We start from the raw sequence: 23,513 nt of genomic DNA on the forward strand, positions 1-23,513 counted from the left end.
GCTCAAAGTCAAAAACTTGTAACTTGAATATCTCGACTTTGTAAAGGAGTTGGACAAAAATATTTGAAGGTTTTTCTCAAGACCATGAAAGGAATCTACAGGCAAAATATTCCAACCAATCGCAGTATCCATTATGTATAAAATGTATAGAGTACTCCAAATTTTATGACCAACGTAAAAATCATGTCTATGCGGAAAAGTGCAAGCAAGCTAATACTAGTAGTGGCTGATAGAAATTCAAGGCAGGGAAAAGTTAACCGTTAAAATTCAAAAAAAAAGAGTTAATTAAATAAAATAATAACTTATGATTTAACAACGCTACCCGAATTTTGGTAATTCTCATTTTCGTCGTCGCCGGGGGCGTAAGCAGCATTTTTCTTGGCGTTTGCCGCCATACGTGGTGGAGCCATTGATGGTGGGCGTGCGCGAGTCAATGTTTTCTCCCGTGTGACTTGTTTTTCACAGGGTTGCCAACTTTCGCCGGAGATGGCGGCACGAAGATAGATGATGGAGGTAATGAGGAGAGAAATTCCACCGGTCACTGTTCCCAAGTTGAATACAGTTGGCACTGCACACCTAAAGAGAAAATATAAAACAATGAGGCGAAAATAAAAAAATGTAGTGTTTCCGGAATGCGGGTCAAGGAAAAAAGCTCTCATGCGGCCGGAAAAAAACTTTTTTTGCTATTTTTGATAACTTAAGATCATTGAAATAGAACTTTAAAGATAACTTTTATGTACAAACAGTATGAAGTAAGCCCTGAATACTAATGTATCAACTACTAATGAAGTCTGCGGCCGGGTCAGAAAATTATTGTTTTTCACCCGGCCGGTTTCCGGAAACACTACATTTTTTTATTTTCGCCTGAGCAAATATTCGTCAAGAAAAATCGTTCATTGGAAGATATTCAGTCGAGCTTGATTGAAATTCAACGAAGCAAGCTGAGTAGAATATCATATCAACAAACGTTTCTTTTATAGGTTTTTATCGGCGATCCAAAAAATATCTGCAATCTGATTGGTTAAAAAGAGTACAATATATCTTGTATTTTACATGTAAAAATATAAATTGACGAAAAGATGTTGTTGCATTGTAGCGGTAGAAGCAATATAACGTCACTTTGCTACAAAAGTGTCCTCCAACACAGAAAGTGCATTTTTTGGGTCACCGATAAACTAGTTATCAGACATTTGCTCATACAATATGGAAATATTTCACTCGTTCCGATAACTATTACATATAGTCCGTACTAACATTTTGTGAGCTTTTCCTTTGTTAACATAAAAATATAAAAATCGATTTGCTCAGTTTTCGATCACGTTACCAAGTACTCCTCTTGTAATAGATTAAAATCTAATCACATGATCAACAAGCAACATGCTGAATGGACCTACCTGATGATGAAATTTAGATAGCAATGCGAAAAGAAAAATGAAAAAAATCAGTCAGAAAATATAGCGTTTAGCGAAAATACACAACGCAATAAATTCATCATTGATTGATGATGGGGGGAGAGGGGAGGGTTGTAGGGAAAAATTAATAGAAAGTTCTGGTCGCAAAAATCTGTTTTATTGACAATTGAATCATGCTTGACGGTGAGCATTGTTATCAATAATGTTTTTGAGTGAAAAACATAGAAATAAAAGGAAAAAATCCAATGAAAATCTGCAGAAACGGTGCAGAAACGGCGATTTCCGGCATTTTCAACCGGAAAAATTTTTTTCTCAAAAATCGAACTCGGCCATGTTTTGAGCATTGCGAATACGCATCTTTCTGCAAAAAATCTGAAAAAACTTGTGATAAAATCTCGAGAAAACGTCAAAAAACCGGTTTTTCCGGCATATTTCCGGCATTTTCGGATGGAAAAAAATGTTTTTCGAAAATCGGGCTCCGTCACATTTTTAGGTATTGTCATATTGCATCAGTGTGCAAAATTTCATAAAAAAATATAAAGTACAGCTCGAGAAATTCAAGAAATACTGTCTTTCCGGCGAAAATAGGTTGTTCCTGCGACTTTTAAAATAGTTCCGGCTTCAAAAATCAATTTTATTGAAAATTGAAACATGCTTGATGGTGGGCATTGCTATTAATAATGTTTTTAATAAAAAACACAACCCAATTGTAGAGAAAAAGTCAAATGAAAATCTAGAAAAACGGCGATTTCCGGCATATTTCAGGCATTTTCCGCCGGAAAAAATTTTTTCTCAAAAATCTGACTCGGCCATGTTTTGGGCATTGTTAATACGCATCTTTGAGCAAGAAATCAGAAAAAACTCATGATAAAATCTCGAGAAAATGCCAAAAAAACAGTTTTTCCGGCATATTTCCGGCATTTTCGGCCGGAATTAAATTTTTTCGAAAATCGGGCTCCGTCACAATTTAGGTATTGACATTTTGCATCAGTGTGCAAAATTTCATGAAAAAATATAAAGTACAGCTCAAGAAATTCAATAAATACCGTTTTTCCGGCGAAAATCAGCTGTTCCGGCGATTTTTAGAAAGTTCCGCTTCAAAAATCAATTTTTTGAAATTGAAACATGCTTGATGGTGGGCATTGCTATTAATAATGTTTTTGAATGAAAAAACAACCAATTGTAAAGAAAAAGTCCAATGAAAATCTAGAAAAACGGCGATTTCCGGCATATTTCAGGCATTTTCCGCCGGAAAAAATTTTTTCTCAAAAATCTGACTCGGCCATGTTTTGGGCATTGTTAATACGCATCTTTGAGCAAAAAATCAGAATAAACTAATGATAAAATCTCGAGAAAATGCCAAAAAAAACAGTTTTTCTTTTTCGGCATATTTTCCGGCATTTTCGGCCGGAATTGAATTTTTTTTTTTTTTCGAAAATCGGGCTCTGTCACAATTTAGGTATTGACATTTTGCATCAGTGTGCAAAATTTCATGAAAAAATATAAAGTACAGCTCAAGAAATTCAAGAAAGAAATACCGTTTTTTCCGGCGAAAATCGGCTGTTCCGTTTCCGGCGATTTTTAGAAAGTTCCGGCTTCAAAAATCAATTTTATTGAAAATTGAAACATGCTTGATGGTGGGCATTGCTATTAATAATGTTTTTGAATGAAAAAAAAAAACAAACCAATTATATGGAAAAAGTCCAATGAAAATCCAGAAAAACGGCGATTTCCGGCATATTTCCGGCATTTTCGGCCGGAAAAAATTTTTTCTCAAGAATCGGACTAGGCCATGTTTTGGGCATTGTTAATACGCATCTTTGAGCAAAAAATCAGAAAAAACTAATGATGAAATCTCGAGAAAATGCCGAAAAACCAGTTTTTCCGGCATATTTCCGCCATTTTCGGCCGGAAAATTTTTTTTTTTCGAAAATCGGGCTCCGTCACATTTTGGGCATTGCCATTTTGCATCATTGTGCAAAAAATTAGAAAAAACTAATGAGCCGATCCCGAGAAAAGCTGGCAACAGACGAACGAACGAACGAACGGACGAACGAACGGACAAGGGTTAATTTAAAGGACTACCTTAGGTAGGTCCAAAAACTAATTTCTCAACGCAAGTTCAAGTAAGAAACAATGGAAAGAAACAAAAAGCTTCCAGACCGGGATTATATACGGACTTACTAAATGGATTTTAAACACTAGGGTTAATCAAAAGTGTTTAGATCCCGCCGTTTCCACCTCAAAAAGAATTAAGTCTCATTTGTTTAAGAGTTTACTTAAGAGTTCATCACTTGACCATCTGTGGCAAAAAAATACAAAAAAAGTTACTTACAGAAAATATAAAATAAAACGAACAAAATAATTTCTTCCAAAGAAACCCATGCTGGCGACAAAGTTCGTTGGGATGTGTTGCATGCTATAATAAAACACAAAAGATATTATGGGATAAGTAAGATTTTAATATTTTGCAAATCTGAATCTTATTATTCATAACTACACCGCCCCCTTCTCACAGTAAAAATCACGGACTAAAACTCGATGGGGATTGATATTCACCCATTTTTTATGGCTGGGGTTTCAATTCTATTGTTTTCAAGGAAGAAAATTCAGTGGGGATGGGAAAAATAGAACAAAAAATTAGTGAGGATTGCTTTATTTAATTATTTTCAGTGGGTACAAAAATTGGAGGATAGTTTTCCACCGGGGACGATATTTTGGTCAAATTTTCCAGTGGGAAGGGATCCCAGTGGGTCTGTGAGAAGAGGGTGTATAAGTTTAGATTCTATTTTTCGGAATGATTTCATTCCATGAAGATGAAGGGAAGGGACTTTCAAAAATAATATTACCTATTATCTTATCAGAAAAGGGCAAAAGAAATTTAGCTTTAAAAAGTGACTTTACCAAAAGTTCTGTTTTGTAGATAATTGAACATGAGAAAACCTCATCAGGGGAAAATTTAGCCCGGGGGCCCCTTATAGACTCAGCGTCATAAAAAATTATCAAAAACAAAGTTCAGTCAGAAGTAGACTCTAGTCTAGGCGAAATTCTGTATTCCTCCAAGATTTTTGTCACTCTCCCCGACCTTTTCTCCCCCCCTCGATATCATTGAGAAAAATACTACATTCCTGAATTGTTAACAGGTGAAACAAAATAAAATGTTTTCGTACCTTCTTTGTCTAGTATTCCCTCTGGTTCTTTTACCTCTCGGGTATTCCAAGAAAAAGATTATCAAAGCAATCGCCCTAAAGGAAATGAAAAATAAAACATAACTTGAAAGAAACAAGGGAGGAGCAAGAGGTCTTGAGGGAACAAGGTCAGGTTCTTGCTTAAATTGGGTATTGGTTATAATATAGCGATTTTCAATCTGGTTATCATTTCTTGTGAGAGATTTGTAATAGGCTACAGGAGGGACAACAGCACACGGAAAAAGTCGAATCTATACGATGCCAGGCTATAGATAACAAGTAACCCCGCCAAATAACAGGATTTTTAATTTTGTAGAAATAATAATGCAGTGACGTCTAGTATAGACTAGGCTATCGATGTATAAAGTTGACTCTCTCTAATTCGATCTTCAAGCTACCAATATTCTAGTCCGAGTTACAGAAAGATTCGATTTAGAGAGTGAGAGTTGACCGACACAATGAAAATATAGAAAATTTATTGGTAGAAAAGGTGCTGGCTAATCTAATATTGACAGATTCAAGTTTTAAAATAAACTACACTCACATTCCGTAAGCACCAACCTCCCATCGAACATGCTCAACATCAGCAAGACTGCACACTGCAAGTAACCCACCAACAAACAGTGCTAAAAAAGAAACGAATCAAGAAAGTTTATATTACGGAATACATACTGTTATTATTTTTGGCACTTTGAGCCTCAAATTGTTCTTATCCTGTTCTTGTTGAGGTATTTATACCCAGTTTTTACTACTTTGATCTCTAAATTGCTTGAAATTGAGCATAAAAGCAAAAGAGTGTGTAGTGCTCAAGAATTCCAAATAAAAACCGAATTACATAACGAATTAAATAATCTTTGAATTTTGCTGATATTTGGAATGGAATAGAGAAAACCTTTTTTTGAGTCTAGCTGAGTCAGTGTCGAACCGGCATTGGTAAATTTGGAAAGAATCGCGCTCAAATTTTCTGTTAACAAGAGCTTGTGTGAGACTGTCATGCACGTTAGAAAATTCAAAATTCAACTGGGAGATATGACTAGTTGGTGGAACAAAACTTCCTTTAGGGATTGAAATAGGATAAATTATTGTGTTAAATGGAAGGTAAGGTTGTTGTAATTAACAGTTTTTGCTTATTGAATTACGGTAAACTTCCGGTTATTCAAATAACTGCAAAATTCGTTATCCCGCCAGATTCTCAACTTAACCTTAATTGGGTGGACTTTCCTGAAGAAATTGAAGCATTGCGGTTCATGAGCGTAATAAACACAAATAAATTGCTTGAATAGCGATTTATAGCCATAAATATTGAAAACTAATTTTTAAAGGAAAACAATTATTTCAATCGCAGAAATTAATGTTCTCACTCGACAATCTCCTAATAAGAAAAATTCGAATAACTGAGTGTGATTTAGCCTATAATGCATGGGAATAGAAACCGCTTCGAATAACTGAAAGTTCAAATAACTGAAGTTCGAATAACCGAGAGTGTTTTTGCCTGGGTTGAGTAAGCAGATCCAAGGGGAACGCCATCTCACTTCGAATAAGTGCAGGTTCGAATAACCGGGAGCCTACTGTAATTGTAAATGATAACAAAAAAAATTAATCAAAATGATAAAAGCTAGTATTATTTTTCGCTAAATATCTTTCAATATCATATTTTTAATAACTAATTTGAATGTCCAAATCATTGCTGAGGTAGAGTTCTGATTTTAACGTTTTCATTCAATTTGTCCATGTTCTGTCGTATTTGACGTCTGACGACTGCCTGTGTGTTTCGTTTCCGATTAAAAATACTGAGGATCCGATTGGTATGAACGATCAATAATAAAACATAGTTTGAAGAAACTGCAGCAAAACCCATCGCATAAAACTGTACAATCCGGTTTCCCCGTTGGTTGTTATATACGGTGTAAAACACTACCATGGTCATCAGGTTTGTAAACATACCGTATACAATAAACCGGGTACTCTTAAAGAAATCCGGTAAATGACGCGCCCGTATACTTTGAACAGTACAAATGATGGATAGGATAATCGAATAACCAAACTGGACTTGTAGATGATGACCGAAATCACAAAAACCGAATTTGAGGTCTTGGTTAATTATTTCCCCGATTGCATCGGGATTATGGAAAACAATGGTGATAACCGATAAAGAAACCGAAACGGAAACGATTATCCCGATTATAAAAGCGTTTCTATAGTTCCGTTTCAACTGTTGCTCGTGATCAATTTTCGTTTTAGCATAAAATATATCAATGATTATTTGGGTCTTGATAATTGCCAGAGCTAGATTCAAGGACAGTAAGAAGCCAACACCGACAGTTAAAAGCATACAAGCAGTGTTGTCATTGTGATAAGCGAAAGCATACATGAGACAAAAGAAATCGAAAAAATGACTCAATAATTGTAATAGAGTGAATTTGAACTGCGAAGATTTCACCACAGCTGTTTTACGATGAACGATCAAACATACACAGTACGATAAGCTGATCACATATCCCATGAAAATGAGCATCGAAAAAATAAGACTTTCTTTCGTATTGAAACCAAAAACACTGATTCGAGTATATTGATCAATACAAGCAGTTCGATCGGGACTTGATACCAGCCCTTCAGGACAAGGCTGACAAGAAAAGTCTTCAGCGTTTTCTTTATACCATCCAAAGGCGCATTTAACAAGTCTGTAGCCATATTCTAAATCCCATTGTGTTTCATTGTGAGGAATATCCCCATATTGCAATGTTTGCCCTGCTGGTAGTATTCTTTCCTCGAAACACAAATACTGCCGCGGGATTTCATTCGAGGGTCCAGGCCACGTGACTGGAAATTTACGCCCACGAAAGATACAAGTTGATGGAAACCAGTGTGTGAGGCATGTGTGAACAGCACCTGGTTTCTGCATGTTAATAATGTAATGTGAGCCGTGTAGCCATTCACGAAATTTACGATTGATGCCGCGAGAGATATATCTTAATTGGTCAGGCTGATCCGTTATGTTATAATGTTCAATTTTAGGTAGCCATCTTGAAGCTTCGTAAAACTGCCAATAGGGAAATAAAACGGCATGCGATAGAGTTTCCGACACACTACTTGTGTCGTTTTGTTGTCTATTCCATTGAACTAGTGTCAGATTGGAATTCTCCAAACAGATATCACCTTTAGAATCCATTAATTCCGTATTACGGAAGAAACCATTTTTACAAACCGGGAAAGGAAAGCTATCCGGAACAGACGTTCTCTTCGATTCATTTTCGTATAATTCGAATGCATAATAGTGAGGTTAAGTAAATTGGTAAAATCACGACGACGAACGAAAATTTAACAGGCTAGTGAGTTTCAACCAATCAAATTTTGTATTTCCACTAGCCTATTACATTTTTCGTCCGTCGTCGTGATTATCCTGGTATACTTAACCTCACTAATTCCCAAGAGATGGAACAAAATATAAACCCTTCTGAAGCCTGTCCGGGACTTTGACACCAACCGCTCGCGAATCTAGAAAGATGATGCGGTTGTAAACTTTAAAGCGATCGAGAGTTTGCAGAAAAATTTCCGTTTGTACGCTGTTTCCCATCGCGTAGATGACTTTTCGTGAAGTCTGGTTCACCAACAACTGCACAGTCTCGTCTACTTTTGATGGATTGAATGCTGACATTTTAACAATGCACGTAGATCTTTTCTCGGCGATCAGCTTTTCGATCAAATAATCAACTCTCTTGACATATAATTCATTCGAACTTAACAAAATGAATGTGAAACTTTGCCAGTAATACGAAGTAAATAACCTTTCAATAACCTTATTCTCAATCATGGCTGTTTTTCCTAAATGTTGATATCGTGTGATAGGTAGATAAAACGCTTGTTCATCGTCAGGTAAGATAACAAAGTAAGGTACCTCTATCCATGACAATAACTCCAATGAAAGCTTCAATAGAGGTGTAGTTAAGAAACCATAGATAGCAATATAATTAGCATGAGCAAATCGAATAGCATTTCTTGGTTCAAGCAAATATTTACCACTTAGTGAAAGTCCTGTTATAACCTCCAAAAGGCGACTTTGATTGCGGCAAACATCATAGGAGATGCTACCAATTTTCCCAAAAGATACATCGTATATGGTTTGATAAAATGTGACAGTTCTCTCGAAGTGTAAATAAGAATTCAAAATCTTTTTCTGGTCATAATAGGGAAAGGAATTAGTCTCGTTTTGACAAAGTGAAAATAAACCGATTACGAAAATGTCAGCATTTCCTTTTGAGCTTGAAGCATCTGAAAACTGTTCGTACAACTTTGAGTCACATGAAAAGATCGAAATAGATAATACGATGAAAATACAGAACTTTATGGTCATAATGGTTACACTCACCAACTTCACTAAAACCATCAAATCTCCTTTTTCACTGTTTTATAGAGCTGAAATTTCGTTCGGTCGCATGCATTTTCAATGAGAATTGAAAAGCAGTGCCCTAACTTTTCTATCAATCCGATTGATTTTAAAATCAGTGAAAATTGAAACTAATAAATTTCCCTTTGCAAATCTATTATTGTTTAGATCTATTTATTTCACCTGCCTCAACAGTTATCGATTTCAACAATTCATCCAAACACACCATGTTTACCACTAACAGTCAAACAAGATTTGTATTCCGAATTCATTAACACTTTCTACATCTAAGACAACTAATCATTTCAAAATTTATTCAAAAACAAAATATAAAATCCCGTTTTCAGCATTTTGTTTCATTGGAATAAGTTTTAAAATGAAGAAAAGACTCGTTTGGTATCGACTCGAGCACCTTGCCAGGATTTTTATTCACCCTTCATTACATCCAAGACATTAATCTAATATATTTCAAAATAATCAATTTTGTTAGCATCTTAAGTTTTACACCAGGGGCCAGACTTCAAAGTACTTCACAAAAAATTATTCCGCACAACGCGTAAGTAAAATGAGCTGCTCTGTTAAATTCCCATACAAGGGGTGGACGAACCCTTTCAAGGCAAAAAAAGCATTTTTCTAAATGTGGAAAATGGCAAAATTTGCAAAAGAACCATTGGAAAAATTCTGTTCATACAGTACCTTAACTTGGTCTAATGATGTCGACATCCCTCATCTAATCTCGCCACCCTTCTTTAAAGATAGGAATAGTAGAAAGGTCGGAGTCGCTTATGGAAACTATATTTCTTTGCTTTGTGACCAGAGAGGAAAAAATCTTTCGTCTGACCTTACTATTATTCTTATCTCTAAAACTGGGTTTTGGAATTAGAAGAGGGATGTCAACATTAGACCAACTTACGGTACCTTAAAGTGAGGGTGGACGAACTATAATCAGTCTTTTACCTAGGTATTCACAACTATTAGAAAAATTAGTTCCATTTATACTGAGACGGAAAAATCGTCTGAGACGAGTAGTTTATAAAATGTGATCTGTGGAGGAGATCCTATTTATTAGACATGAATGAAAAGTACACTCCTCCATAATGCTCATTTTCTAAATTACTCGTCTCAGTATAAAGAGAACTAATGTTTACAAATTCCCAATTTATTTAGTCACCAAGAGAAGGGAATGCAGCGAGACCACTCTTTCCTTTAATGTTAAAAGATTTCCATTCGTAGTTATGGAGGCAAAAAATAAAATAAAAAAAGACTTACTTGCACATGCAATGACAGCATTTTCGTTGGCCCACATTGCCCATTCAATACGCGCCATCTTCTTTGTAATAACTTTCTAGTAGTGCTTTAATATTTTGTTTTTTTATTTTTCTGAAAAAAGAAAATTGATGATGAACAAACAGTAGGATGAAATCTTTGAAACGAAGTTTATAACAAAAATTAAACTTCATTTTTTGTTTTTGTAGAACTTTCAGTTTCACGTGATCAATCATCGGCTACATACAGAATGATCTGAAGTGTTGAAAATAAATTCATTCAAGTTATAGCGTGGTAAAAAGTCGTAAAATTATAATCAAATTGAAACAAAGGGAATGATATTCTCAAGGGCACGCAAGTCTCTTGACTTTAAAAATTCTTTATCAAGAACTTTCTCATGGGCCGATATTTTGGCAGCAATAGACCTTTTCATAAATTACGTCACGAACATCACTTGCCTCGTATTCAAACAATTACCATGGTTATTATGGCTTAACCTTGGCAATAACTTCAAAATGAGGCAAGTGATGTTCCTGACGTAATTTATTAAAAGGCCTATTTCCAAGCGTTTATTGAGAAATTCGAATCTTGTAGATATACACGGTATTTGTGTATTTTTGTGCATTTTCTTAAAAAACGGGAATTTTAGAGTTCATTTTAAGATGCTTGTTACTTGTTCTTAATATTTTGGCCATTGAAGCCTTATGTTTTTAAATACTTTCTTCTATTAAAAAACGTATATGCCGAAAATGTACGAAAAGTATTGAAATCGGCTGAGAAACAACACTTTGCTTTGAGTCTTATTCTTAAGAATGAAGTCACAATAAATTCTTGGTTAATACTTTAGGCACACTGATTTCTAACTACTTGACTGGATCGGCTTTTTCCATATAAAAGAAGCGTATCCAGTTTTAGAGCTGACTAACCCGCCATCTTAGTTCTGGTCGTCAACAGCACGATTCGAATGTTTGGAAATTCGAAAGTTCGAAAAATTAAGGTAGTTAAGAATATAACATGATGGACTAGTCGACTTGAAAAATGGACACACTTGCGGAATAAAAAATCTATCGGCAGTTAGCCTATATAGCGTGTAGAGGAATATGATATCCTATTTCAAAAAAAAAATGTTCGATCCAGTACCCTTCAAATTTGGTATCAATAAACACTCTAAATCACTTAAGCCAAGTAAGTATTGGTAGCTAACTCGCAACGATAGACTTTCTAGTAGATACACCATGTGCCACCTTTTTACAGGGTAACCTGAATAACAGACGAATCATCAACTGTTATGTTTTGATCAAGCTAATAATCAAAATCTTTTAGTTTGTCAGTGCAACAAATCACCGCCACATTAAAACTTCTCCTCGCAATTCAAACAACTAGATACATTCTCCCTACAGTATACCAGTATGGCACTTTTCTACAGACTAACCTGAATAACAAACGAATTATCCACATTTTAAATCTCTCTATCATGTTTTGATTGAGCTCATAATAAAAAACTTTACTTTGTCAGAGTTGTTTTTCAACAAATCTCAATATTTTTTTGCATTATCATCCTTTTGAATAACTCTTATAAGGAAAAATATAAAAGTAAGTATATGTAAAGTCTGTCTCAAGCAACAATCATTGTGACATTAAAACCTTCTTCTCTTGATTAAAACAACACCACTTTTTGCTTTCTCAACATAATTTACCACTGCAAATAGAATGTTTCTCTTGTAAACCTGAAACGGTGTAAATCAGATTTCTTAACAATACCTTACTTAAAAAAGCTTTTTATTAAAACACACATATGACAGAGAATCGAAAGAAAAAATTATTTAGCATGTTTCGACAATAGCATTGGATTTAAAAAGATATTGTTGATTTATTTTTTTTTGTAAGAAGAAGTGATGCTTGATTGAAAATATAAAAATGGACATCTAACACGTGAAAGCCTACCACATTTTTTATTGCAGTCTAAACAAAGATTTAAATGTACAAAGTTAGCGAAAATGTATCGTACTTTAGGCTTAGTTTACATTTTATAACTTAATGACTGTCATTAAATGTTAATCGTGCGTTCTTATAAAAAAATACAGCAAAGTTTAATCAATAGGCTGCATTCATTAAATGAGTGAGGTATCTATCAATAAAATAACTCAGTTGGAGGTTTATGACAAATACAATTAAAGTTTTGTATGTAGAGGAGGAGTGACTGTATAAAAGATCCTTTCAAAACATTGAAATAGCTATACAAGGGTCAATCAGATTCAGTGGGAAAAGGATAGCCCAGGGTCCACTTAAAGCTTTTTTGATAGACTGAATTTCTCGATTACTGGCCCGGCCATGATATACGGTAGTTCTCCAATTTTGAGCTTTTGTTTAGGCGGCCGTAAAACAGTCCACCAGAATCTAATTGTTTTTGGGTGGCAAAAATAGGATGAGGCAAAGTTTAATATTTGAAAATGAAGGGTTTACAAATTTGTTACTTTCGGGTACCTAATAGCCGGGGGGGAGGGGTTGGAATAAGTGGCGGGGGTTGGAAAAAATCTCAAAACTTAAAAAGGGGGGGGGGGGTTGGAATAAGAATATCCTGGGTGGAAAATTAATTAGCTTGGGGGGGGACGGCTATTAGGTACCCGAGAGTATTCGTGTTTAAACTTAAACTCTTGTTAAGTTTTTAAACGTCCTAAAAAAACTCAACAAAGAAGTTCAAAAATTTTGTGCAAGAAATGTCTAACTAATACCTGGGTGTATAGATGGACATGAAAAAACGCTTGGAGAAGGCTTCAAAATAAAGCTCACGTAATTTAAGCTTTGGTTGTTTCTGGTTATTGCCAACATCTGTCAGGACCAACTACTAAATACCAGTCTTCTAAAAAGTAATATAACTTTTATCAAGTCAGCCTTACCTGGCCTTACTACAACAATCATAATCATAGAAAATGGTACCAAAACAAAACATAAAACATGAAAACAAAACATAAAACATGAAATCTACCTGAACCTATCTAGAAATAGACTGCAAGTACAGCATTCGCCAATTTTAATGAACTTCTACATACTTATCACACTGCTAAATGTGAAAGACATGTAGTTCAAAAATGATTATCATACACATAAATCTCTCAAAGTGATAAAACCAGACAAAAAACTCCTACATAAAGTACTTGAAATAAAGTTTCGCTTTGTCAACATTTACGCAACAAAGATTTCATACAAATAAAAATGGTTTCAAATTTCATTGTTTACTTGAGAGAAAAAAACATGTAAATTAAAATCTAAGATCCCTAAAAAGAACTTGACTGGGTTAACAAAAATACACAGATTTAGATGTAACTTTTATAAATATGAAGCATAGCCAATAAAACTTAAATATGAAAAAGTACGTTAATGAAAAATTCTAGGTTTTACCTTTTTTTAAATACAACTCACTCTGGTTCTGAGAAAAACCCACTTGTTTCAAAAACCCTTTCTTGCTGAAAGTCATGTTAATGTCAGCACTTTTTGAAAAAAAAAATTTGAAGTGACAACGTCTAAATATTAATGGCAAAGACAAGTAGAATAATTGAAAAAAGTCATAAATATAATACAAAGAAAGTTTCTTTTATATATTAATAACATAGCGAGTATATTTTCTAAAAATCAGCCAAGGAAATAAAAAAAAACCAATTGCACCTTTCTCGCCATTGCCATATTAAAAAGTCTGCCCGATCAAAGCATCAAGGATTCAATCAAAATTTAAAAATACCAGCCCAACCGAAAACATTCTTATTGATCCAACAAACACATCATCATCAGATATTATAGAATGACCACTTGAATTTCAGTCAAAGGTGGCATTCTTGAAGTTCACTAATGACCAATAAACTATACACCTATCAAACCTTAAAGTGTGAGGATTTGACTGGATTAGAACTTGCCAGGAAACATTGACGTCAAAGTTCTTTTTCTATGAGAATATCAACTATCTTAGAAAATTGACGCCAATCCTTCTTGGTAAATTCTTATCCAGTCTCCTCAAGTTTTAATGGTTGATAGGTGCACCCTATACACGTACGTATTCAACATTATATTATATGACATATGGACATTATGTCACTCAAAGGTCATATACAAACATCACAAATCAATATCTGTATTTAGTTGAATAATCTTTAGGTGAAATGACCAACCCACGACCTTTCCTTGCACCACGATACACGGTTTCAATAATGTCAATCATCTCTTGTTTATCTTCCAAAGCCCAGTTAATCTTATTATTATTACCAGTCCCCAAATCTATCATGATGTGCTTATTCCTGTAAAAGAACATGACTGTACATGGGTCATATAATTCATACATTTTATTAAAATCCGGTACTTTTGTGATATCCACTAAATAAACTGCAGCAAAATTTTTACACTTGTCAGCAATGCTGAATAAGATTTCATCCATTTTCATACAAGTTGGATCCCAATCGTGACCAAACCTGATGACCACCACACGGTCTTCTTCACTTGTAATGGCTTGATCTACTTGCCATCCATTGTCTAAATGCGGTAACATGTACGACATCTTGATATTATTTGTTGTTGTTTTTATTTATAACTAAGATAGAAAGAATTGAAGAAGTTAAGAATTTTGTATTTCAATAATTCGTATGGGACTAGTCAGAATAATCACTTTTCCTTTCGAAAAAAAACGTATCTGAAAAGCAAAAAAGGTATTTACCTTTGGTTTCAACTATACTATTGTCTAAAGTTAGGGTATGATTTTCCAAACGAAAAATAAAAAATAATCATCAATGAATATTCCTCACATAAAAATATATTACATCAATTGATCAGAATAAAACAAAAAATTCATATCAAAATAAATACAAAACTATTACAAATTATACTTGATAATAATTCGAATTAGGCAAGATAAAAATTGTCAAGGTTATTTGCCAGACTCAACTCTCTATCAAAGACTATTGTCAAATTAAAAGGTTAGAAGGTATCAATATTTAAAAGTGCTTTCAAGATTTATAAAAAATATCCCCCATAAAAACTGAAAAAATTTATATAACTGAAAAAAAAACATGATTATTATATGAGATCGCATAGGCTTCTATTTTGACAAGAACTTTTCAATTCCAGCTCTCAAATCACTTATGGCTTGTCTACGGTCAGAGTTTTTGACAACTGCTGTACCAGACACAATCATATTGGCACCTGCTTGACCTACAACTTCAATATTTTTGGGTCCAACACCACCGTCCACCTCAATATCAATATGAGGGAATTTCTCACGTAATAATTCAACTTTTGGCATCATGTCCGTCATAAATTTTTGGCCACCAAAACCTGGTTCAACAGTCATAATCAAAACCATATCAACATCAGACATGTATTCTAAAATGGTTGCAACATCTGTTTTAGGCTTAACACCAAGCCCAACTTTCATTCCAGCTTCTTTAATTTTACGAATAACAGTTCCCGGTTCATTTGTCGCCTCAATATGAAATGTATATTGGTCAGCTCCTGCATCAGCCATGTCCTTAATCCAATCCAATGGATTTGCGACCATCATGTGCATATCAAAAAAAGCTTTCTCAATTTTACTACGTAAACACTTAACCACAGGAGCACCAAAGGTAAGATTTGGAACAAAATGTCCATCCATGACATCTAAGTGTAAATAATCTGCACCACATTGCAATAAATTTTCACATTCATATGTGAGATCAGAAAGATCAGCATTAAGAATTGAAGGTCCAATTTTACAAACAGGAGCTTTGCAACTCATTTTTTGGTTGAAATTTTGTTACTTGAGGTTATTAAATATTGATAACTAAAAAATTTGTTTCCAAATACACATATAATATGATATTATTCATTCACTTTTTCAAAAAAGTCCATTCAATCATGCAGTCCGTTCAGTTTTGATAATAAACATTGCGTTTGAGGGAAAAAAGATATCATGAAAAGTAAAACCTTGTTGGAAGGACCATTTCACTTAAAAGTGAACTATTTTGAAATTTTGCAAAGAAATCGAAAACCAAGAGTAAAAATGAAGACAGACAATATAAAAACTTTCATCCATGAATGTTTATTGATAAATTGTGACTCCCCAAGCGATTTGAAGTACACAAAAGCCCGAGCGGCTAAAGCGGGTAAAAGAACGGTCTCATAGCGGGCAAAGTTAAATTTCAAGCGGCCTAACATTTTAGAATTTTTCCAAGAACGGCCTCAAGGCCTCCATTAGAGGCTTTTTCTAGATCGAGAGACCGGCCATGCGGCCAGCGGCTTATTTAGCGACCAGCGTCCTATTTAGCGGCTTTCTTTAGGGATCTTCTCAAAGATATAATCGATTTTCGTTTATGAAGTTCGATTTAATGATTCGACTATTTATTCTCCTATATTGGATTATTTTTAATCTCCCATATTCGATTATTTAATCCTTGTATTCGATTAATTAATCCTTTTTCGCTTATATCTTAGGGATCTTCTCAAAAATATAACCGAATTTCGGTAAAATGGTTTCGGTTAAATGCGGCTGTTTAACCGAATCGCTTCGGTAAAAGTAATTATTGAATTCGGCTTAAGCTTGTGGAATTCGGTTAAAGTTTTACCGAATTTGGGCTATAAAGAATTTTACACTGTCTAGAATAATAATAGAGAATTCCACTGACTGAGACGGGGATATTAACAAAAGGATCGTTCGTGGTGAGACAGGGTTGAAAATTGTTCTTTTAACTACTTACAGATTCTGAATTTGTTTATCTAGTATTTTTGAATAGCGAAATACTTTGCTCTCTTACATTTCTTTTCAAATCATAACAACGAACGAAGCAGAGTGCAGACTTTTACTAAATGTTTGTTTACATTGAGCTCCCTCTGCGTGTTTTCCTTCCTGTTATCACGTGAACTTTTACCAAAAATAGTGATGAATACACTCCTTCTGAGTGTGTCTCTTTCTTTTCACGTGATTTTCACTTTTTCTCTCTCTAGCATTCTAAAAGCTGCATCAAGCATTCGAAACGTCACAGATCAGGAGCTTGATAAGTAGTATATTATATAGACAAGATAAAACTTTATTCAAAAAATCTATAATTGACAGCTAATCGAGGAAAAAAATTGTGAATATAAATCGATATAGATGAGCAATCCTTTATTTTCGCTGAGATACCGAATAATATCAATTATGTACCTTGCAATATCGACTATTATCGATTATCTAGAGCTATTGCAGATTACGGTATTTTCTCCTTTATTACAAGTTATTAATCGTTAATTGCACTCCAAACCATACGATTGAAAGCGTCTATAGTTGCGAAAATGGGCCTCAAAGCCTCCTGCTATTCAACCAAATGGAAAATAGAAAAATAGAAAAATAGAAACTCTTCATTCATATGAAATTTACGGGAAATTCACTAGCACTTAAGCTAAAGTCCCGCAAAAGCAGGACAAAAATCAGTCTTTTGGAGTTTGCAAAAAAACACCACATAGAAGATCTTTCATCAAGTTCAATATGTGAATAGGGCTAGGTAAAAAATATGAGTTGGTTGGTCGGCTATGAGTCATGCAGAAATCAAATCTATCGTGAAACAGGCCAAGGTGTTGCCATGTTTATATGTAGACAGTCCGCTACCGCAGTCCTTAGATTTCACGAAACAGCCCATCTTTTTTTCAAATGCGGTATAATTGTTTTTATGACTACAGCAGGGAGATAATAACATATTCCTACAAACGGAACCATAGGAAAAGGATATTATTGGATATTATTTCAGCTATATTTTGAGATTGAATTCTTATGCGATCCATAATTGAAGTAAAGATGGTAGGCTTCTGCTCATCCTCTAGGGAAAAGAGGCTGCTTAATACTCGGTAGATCCTCTTTCCCAGAATATGCTGCTTTTCGCCAAATTTCGGCGAACAACCCTTTTTAGCTGGCGAGTGCTTATGATGATGAATTTGTGAAGGAACTCTCCTCGTTACGATTTAGATTTTTCATAGCCTGTAACAAACTAATAACAAATATTTTCATTATTGATAGCGATATTAAAAATGTACATGCTAGTTTGATACAGGCTCGCTTGATTGTTCACATTTTGAATTCAACATGGCTGCCGAAGCGAAGTAGAGATTTTCTCTTCTTTGGAGTTTTAGTTTGGTTTTTGGAAGTTATAATTTTAGAGTTAAAAGCTTTGTATGTGTAAATTCATGTTCAGTTGTATCTATGGAATGCATCAAGGGAAAGTTGTGTCTCAGTTGCATGAAATAATGATTCAAATTAAGATTTTTTGTTTGTTTTGATTTTGGCTGATGTTTTGGTTACAAGATCTTGAATTTTTTTCAAGTTTCAACAAGTATTGTCACTTTGGAGCCTACAATAAAGCAACAGGTATGTCAAATCTACTTTGTTCTTTGTTAGAGAGCAGGATTCTTTGGTTTTCTGGAAGATTTCTTAAGTTTTCAAAGCTACTTTAAAAGAGTTTTAAAGTCAAATTTTTCTCAAGTTTTAGCCATCAAAAACTGACTCTGGACAAGGGTTCATACCTCTAGTTTGGCCTTCTTGGTATATCATTCCGAAAAGCATGAACCGTGCAGCTGTGATTAAATATTTCTCATATTTTTGTCGGTTTCGAGAACTTTGGAGAGATTGAGTTTTTGTTTTGACTTTTCGCAGACCCGAAAGACTCAGTCAGACTCAAATATTAGAGGAGATGATTTTAGTTGATAGTTCTTAGATGTCTTGGTGATACATCTAATATTTTCTACATTTTTAATGGTTTCAAGGTACAAATTCACTCTGATCTCCAAACCCATTTTACAATGGTTTCTTCTTTCAATTTTTTTGTATAGTTTCTTTTCCTCAACAAGAGAAAAAAACCTTATTCAATTCTATTATAGGGATGCAAGAGGATTGTTGAGATTGATGCAAGAGGAGTTGTTTTTTTTAGAATAGAGTGCTTTCTTTTTTATGGATTCTTTGTTTTGATCTTTTCTCTGACTTCCTGTACAATGTGAGATTGAAGTCAGAAAGCTGATGTTTATAGAACTCAAAGAACTAGCGCTTTTTCATAAAATACACTGTTTTACACTTTTTCATAATTTTTTTATCCAGACTCTCTTACTGTTATATAATAAGTCAAAGTGAAGACAGAACATATTTTTGTGACTTTGTCTCTTTTTTATTTTTATTATTTTTTGACTCGCCATATAAAACTCGTCCCTTTCCGTAACTTGCCAAAAAAGGTAAAATCGGCCACCATAAGAGCCACCATAGCGGGAAGGCAAGCCGTACACTATTAAGCAAACCTATATAGGAGATATATCTATAGAGGTTTGTGAATCAAACTATAAAGATGGCGAGTGAAGCCGTAGGGGTGAAGCGAAGGATGGAATGGATGGAATTGGATAAAAATCTGACAATTTTGCGACTTTCCAAATCAAAAGATTTGGAAAAGTAAGAAAAACTATGTTGAAAAACTGTGCTGCCACAATATTGAAAACGCAACAATATGGCGGAAATCAACGAAAATTATGGATATTGCACACCCAATAACACTGTTTAACAAAAACCATCATAGCAGATAATGACACCTTACAATGTATGAGATCGTGATAGACTTGTCCATTATGCTTGTTCTGAGCTCTCGGCCTATCAGATACATTCAGCTTTGTCTGCAATATAAAAGCCAGCGCTTCGAATGTGGAAATTGTGTTACAATAACGCCACTCTTATTTGAGAAGATTAAAACAAGCAGACAAGAAGCTTGCAGTAACATCACAACGAAAGAAGCAGATACAGTAAAGATGAACATCATGGATTGAACCTAGCATTCTTAGGTAGGTTAGGATCCTAATTCTGACTAGATTTACCATTTTGTCATTTGTTGTACCATAAAATGGCATTTTTGTGAAAGGAGTGAGCCCTTTTCCAGACGGTACTAATCGATAAATTCACTTATCGCTAATCGATAAATTCGATTATCGATGTAATCGATAATGATTGAAGTAATCGAACGACCATTTATCGATTAACAATTAAATTTCGAGTAACGAAATTTCAAAAAAATTGCAAAGGCAGCAATCAAAAATATGTTCCGTTTGGGTCCTAAAACATCTTCAAATCCAGTCGGGCGGTCGGTCGGTAGTAAATTTTGTTGGATTTTTAAGATCTAGTAAATCCCAATGAATCAAGTCGGCAATCAACAGATCTTATGCCGCCATCTTTAATTTGCCAAACTAAATGTGCGTGCGCATGTGTTAACCTTAAAGCAGCCCTTATTTTCGGCCCCCAGGGTATTGGCCCTACCGCCTTGTCGACTTTTGACATGAAAATTTCAATAAGGGTACATGAAATAACTTGAACGGGACTCAATGTGAATTAAGTAAACAAAAAATAATGATTCAAAGACATGCTCCGTTCGCCCATGCCCGCCATTATGGGAAAGATCCGAACCTGCGAACAGCGCCCAAAAATAATGCAACATATTTTTGATCGCCGCCAAATTACGTGAGTCTTCAATCACTTTCTTAACAACCCGAAGACTCGATAACCGTTCGAGTACTTTGATTGTTATTGATTACTTTCGATAACTTCGATAACCATTGATTTCTTCGATAACCAGTTGATTACATAGATATATACCTTGGTAGTTAGGCGTTAGTCACACTAGGAAATCAAGCTTTCAGAAAAACAACATCAGTCATCTACAGGATGTATTTGCAACAACAAGGATGAGAGTTACCTGAATCAAGTTCGCAAGACAATTAATTAAAACTTGAAAGTTTGAAACAAAATCAACCAACCAAAGTTTGTCATTCAATTCCCGAGACAAATTAGTCTTCAAATCTTCAAATTAGTTCTCTAAGTTGGCTTGGCTCAAATTGTTTTATGGCTCAAATTTTAAACAATTTCTCATAGTTTTTGAGAATGTTAATTTCTTTAAAAAGCGCCGGGTTATTTTTTCATGAATCCCTTTAGAAGTTTTGCGGCGCATTTTTTTGCTTGAGAGTCAGGTAAACGATATAGCGCTTTTGCAGCATTAATCTTTGATACACATTTTGGCGGGACGCTAGTGTGACTAACTGCTTGGAAAAACCATGGAGGTACCGTAAGATCGGGTAACTTGCATCAGTGGAGGCTAACATGCATAGCCCTCAAATGAATGACCTGTCTGGTCATTAAAATACAACTACGCAGCTCCGCTCACAGCTATAATCTACCATTTTTGTTTTGATTTAACTTTGTATTCAAATGACCAGTCAGGTCTTTCATTTAAGGGCTATGCATGTTAGCCTCCACTGATGTAAGTTACCCAATCTCACGGTAATAAAAATATAGATGGAGATACCACTCCTACTATTCTATTGTATAGATCTTTTCGCCTTTCCATCCGCCATATTGAATTGTATGCAAAAATCATGGAAATTCCCTTAGAAAGTATGCAAAACATATGCAAAACAAAAGTATTAATATAAAAGTGTAATCTTGTAGAAGAAAGATTAAATTTGCTTCTTTTGAAAACTAAAAATAATTATATTCGCTCATCTCTTAGAACAAGTAGGCACTTTTTCATGTCCTTTAAGCGTCCGGTTATCGGACGCTGCCCCTCTTGAAATTACTAAAATATTGGTAAAAACAGCCTTTTTAGTGGAAAAGCACTGGGAAAAGTGCCCTTTTTGGCCACCAACAGAGGCTGCCTTGCCCTTCTAAAATTTGGCCTGACAAGCACTTCAAAAATCAATAACATTAGACATAAACTCATACTGAAAAATCATCAGCGAAGGTAAAAAATAATCCTTATTCGGCTGACAGTAAATTATTCTCCTGGGAATAAGGCCGCCAAATGATCAAATCAAAACATTGATAATGTGTGACGTCATAATTAATGCTTTTCAGTTTGCGTGTTTTAAAAGTTTGATGTGTGTACTCCATCTTCGTGGAATTTCTTAATGGCATGAAAACTTTAAGAAGTCTTTAAGAAGAAATTTCTAAAAGGCTTTTGTTGTTCTTTGAATATTTCTTTTTGGATTAAGAAATTCCATCTTTTATTGTTCTAAGGATTATAATATTTATTTTATTAGATGGCTGACGAAACAACGATGAAAGTGAAGGAGAAAATTTAGAGTTTCATTGATTTTTGACAATTTTTTAACTTTAGAGAATTTGATGGCCGTTAACGTAGAGGGGGGGAGGGGGTCAAATGCCGTTAAAAAATTCGAAAGTCGAATGTCGACGGCCCCTAAGATGCTTTGTTGTCTTTTTAATCTTTGTGAAAACTTGCATATGTTTTGCATACTTTCCAACTAAATCCAACCGCAGCTTTTTCGTTTCTCAATTTTTGCATACAATTCAAGATGGCGGATGGAAAGGCAAAAAGGTCTATTGTATCGTTGATAGAAAACTGTTGCTTTGTTGCTTTGGGAAAAAGCGATTAATTTTGCTTTTGCTCATGTGAATACTTGAGTCGAAGAGAATTTGAATAAAATCACGCTACAATTTTAATTTGTTCATTGTGTGGTGACAGTTTTGTTTATAAAACAAAAGAAAATCTTGCAAGAATAAGCACAGAACATCGAATTTGAAATGTTCGCTGCTCAGGGAATCCTCGGCAAATTTTGTCAATTTTTACACATTAGTAATGCCAACCTTTCAACTATATTCTATCAAAATTTTGAGGCAGCTGCTATTTTAGATCTAAAGATATTTATAGCAAAGAACCTTCCGCCACAAACAACAAAGAATTCGCAAAGTTTGAAGAAGTTTACCTCTCGAAAGTATCCCGATAAAATAAAAACTTCTTTTAAAACTATAAAGAACCAGACGTTCTCGATCGAACGGAATCGACGATCGAACCAAATCGAACGCAATCGACCGATTGAAATTCGATTGTCAAACGCAATCGAATCTCAATCAAATATTACCGCAATTTTCAGATTCGATTGATATTTGATTGCGTTCGATTGATGTTCGATCGCGTTCGCTCGTCGATTCATTGACCCCCCCCGGATTGTTCATCGCATAATTTCTACGGGAAATCGAATGTAATTTCATTCGGCTTGTGATGTTTGAGAGCTTAGCTGCAAGAATAAAGCCATCGCATCGATGGTGATGATGATCCAAACGAACGGAATCGACGATCGAACCAGTCGAACAACAATCGAACCAATCAAATATTACCCAGAATTTTGACGTTCGATTGACATTCGATTGCGTTCGACAATCGAATTTCAATAGACCTTTTTTCAAAGAGGCCACCCTGTTGAATAATTATGTAGTCCAGCAGAAAAACAATGATA

General features: G+C 34.7%; 3 protein-coding genes across 3 annotated transcripts; all 3 read right to left on the minus strand.

The window, feature by feature from the left end:
• Positions 1-227: 227 nt before the first annotated feature.
• On the minus strand, positions 228-10,360 carry LOC136804213 (cytochrome b-245 light chain-like). The gene is made up of 5 exons (XM_067060915.1): positions 10,254-10,360; positions 5,145-5,226; positions 4,583-4,657; positions 3,748-3,831; positions 228-576 (listed from the first exon to the last, which is right to left on the minus strand). The coding sequence occupies exons 1-5, from the start codon at positions 10,309-10,311 to the stop codon at positions 303-305; spliced, it is 573 nt and encodes a 190-aa protein (XP_066917016.1). The 5' UTR covers positions 10,312-10,360; the 3' UTR covers positions 228-302.
• Positions 10,361-13,402: 3,042 nt separating this feature from the next.
• Positions 13,403-14,826, minus strand: LOC136804214 (thioredoxin-like protein 4A). Its single transcript, XM_067060916.1, has one exon. It carries the CDS (start codon positions 14,791-14,793, stop codon positions 14,365-14,367), a length of 429 nt encoding a protein of 142 aa, XP_066917017.1. The 5' UTR covers positions 14,794-14,826; the 3' UTR covers positions 13,403-14,364.
• A 124-nt stretch (positions 14,827-14,950) lies between these two features.
• On the minus strand, positions 14,951-16,083 carry LOC136804215 (ribulose-phosphate 3-epimerase-like). The gene has a single exon (XM_067060917.1). The coding sequence runs from the start codon at positions 16,006-16,008 to the stop codon at positions 15,331-15,333; it is 678 nt and encodes a 225-aa protein (XP_066917018.1). The 5' UTR covers positions 16,009-16,083; the 3' UTR covers positions 14,951-15,330.
• Between the last annotated feature and the right edge of the window lie 7,430 nt (positions 16,084-23,513).

This window comes from Clytia hemisphaerica, unplaced genomic scaffold, assembly GCF_902728285.1.
Source record: "Clytia hemisphaerica strain Z4C2 unplaced genomic scaffold, Clytia hemisphaerica genome assembly, whole genome shotgun sequence".
NCBI classification, from domain to species: Eukaryota; Metazoa; Cnidaria; class Hydrozoa; order Leptothecata; family Clytiidae; genus Clytia; species Clytia hemisphaerica.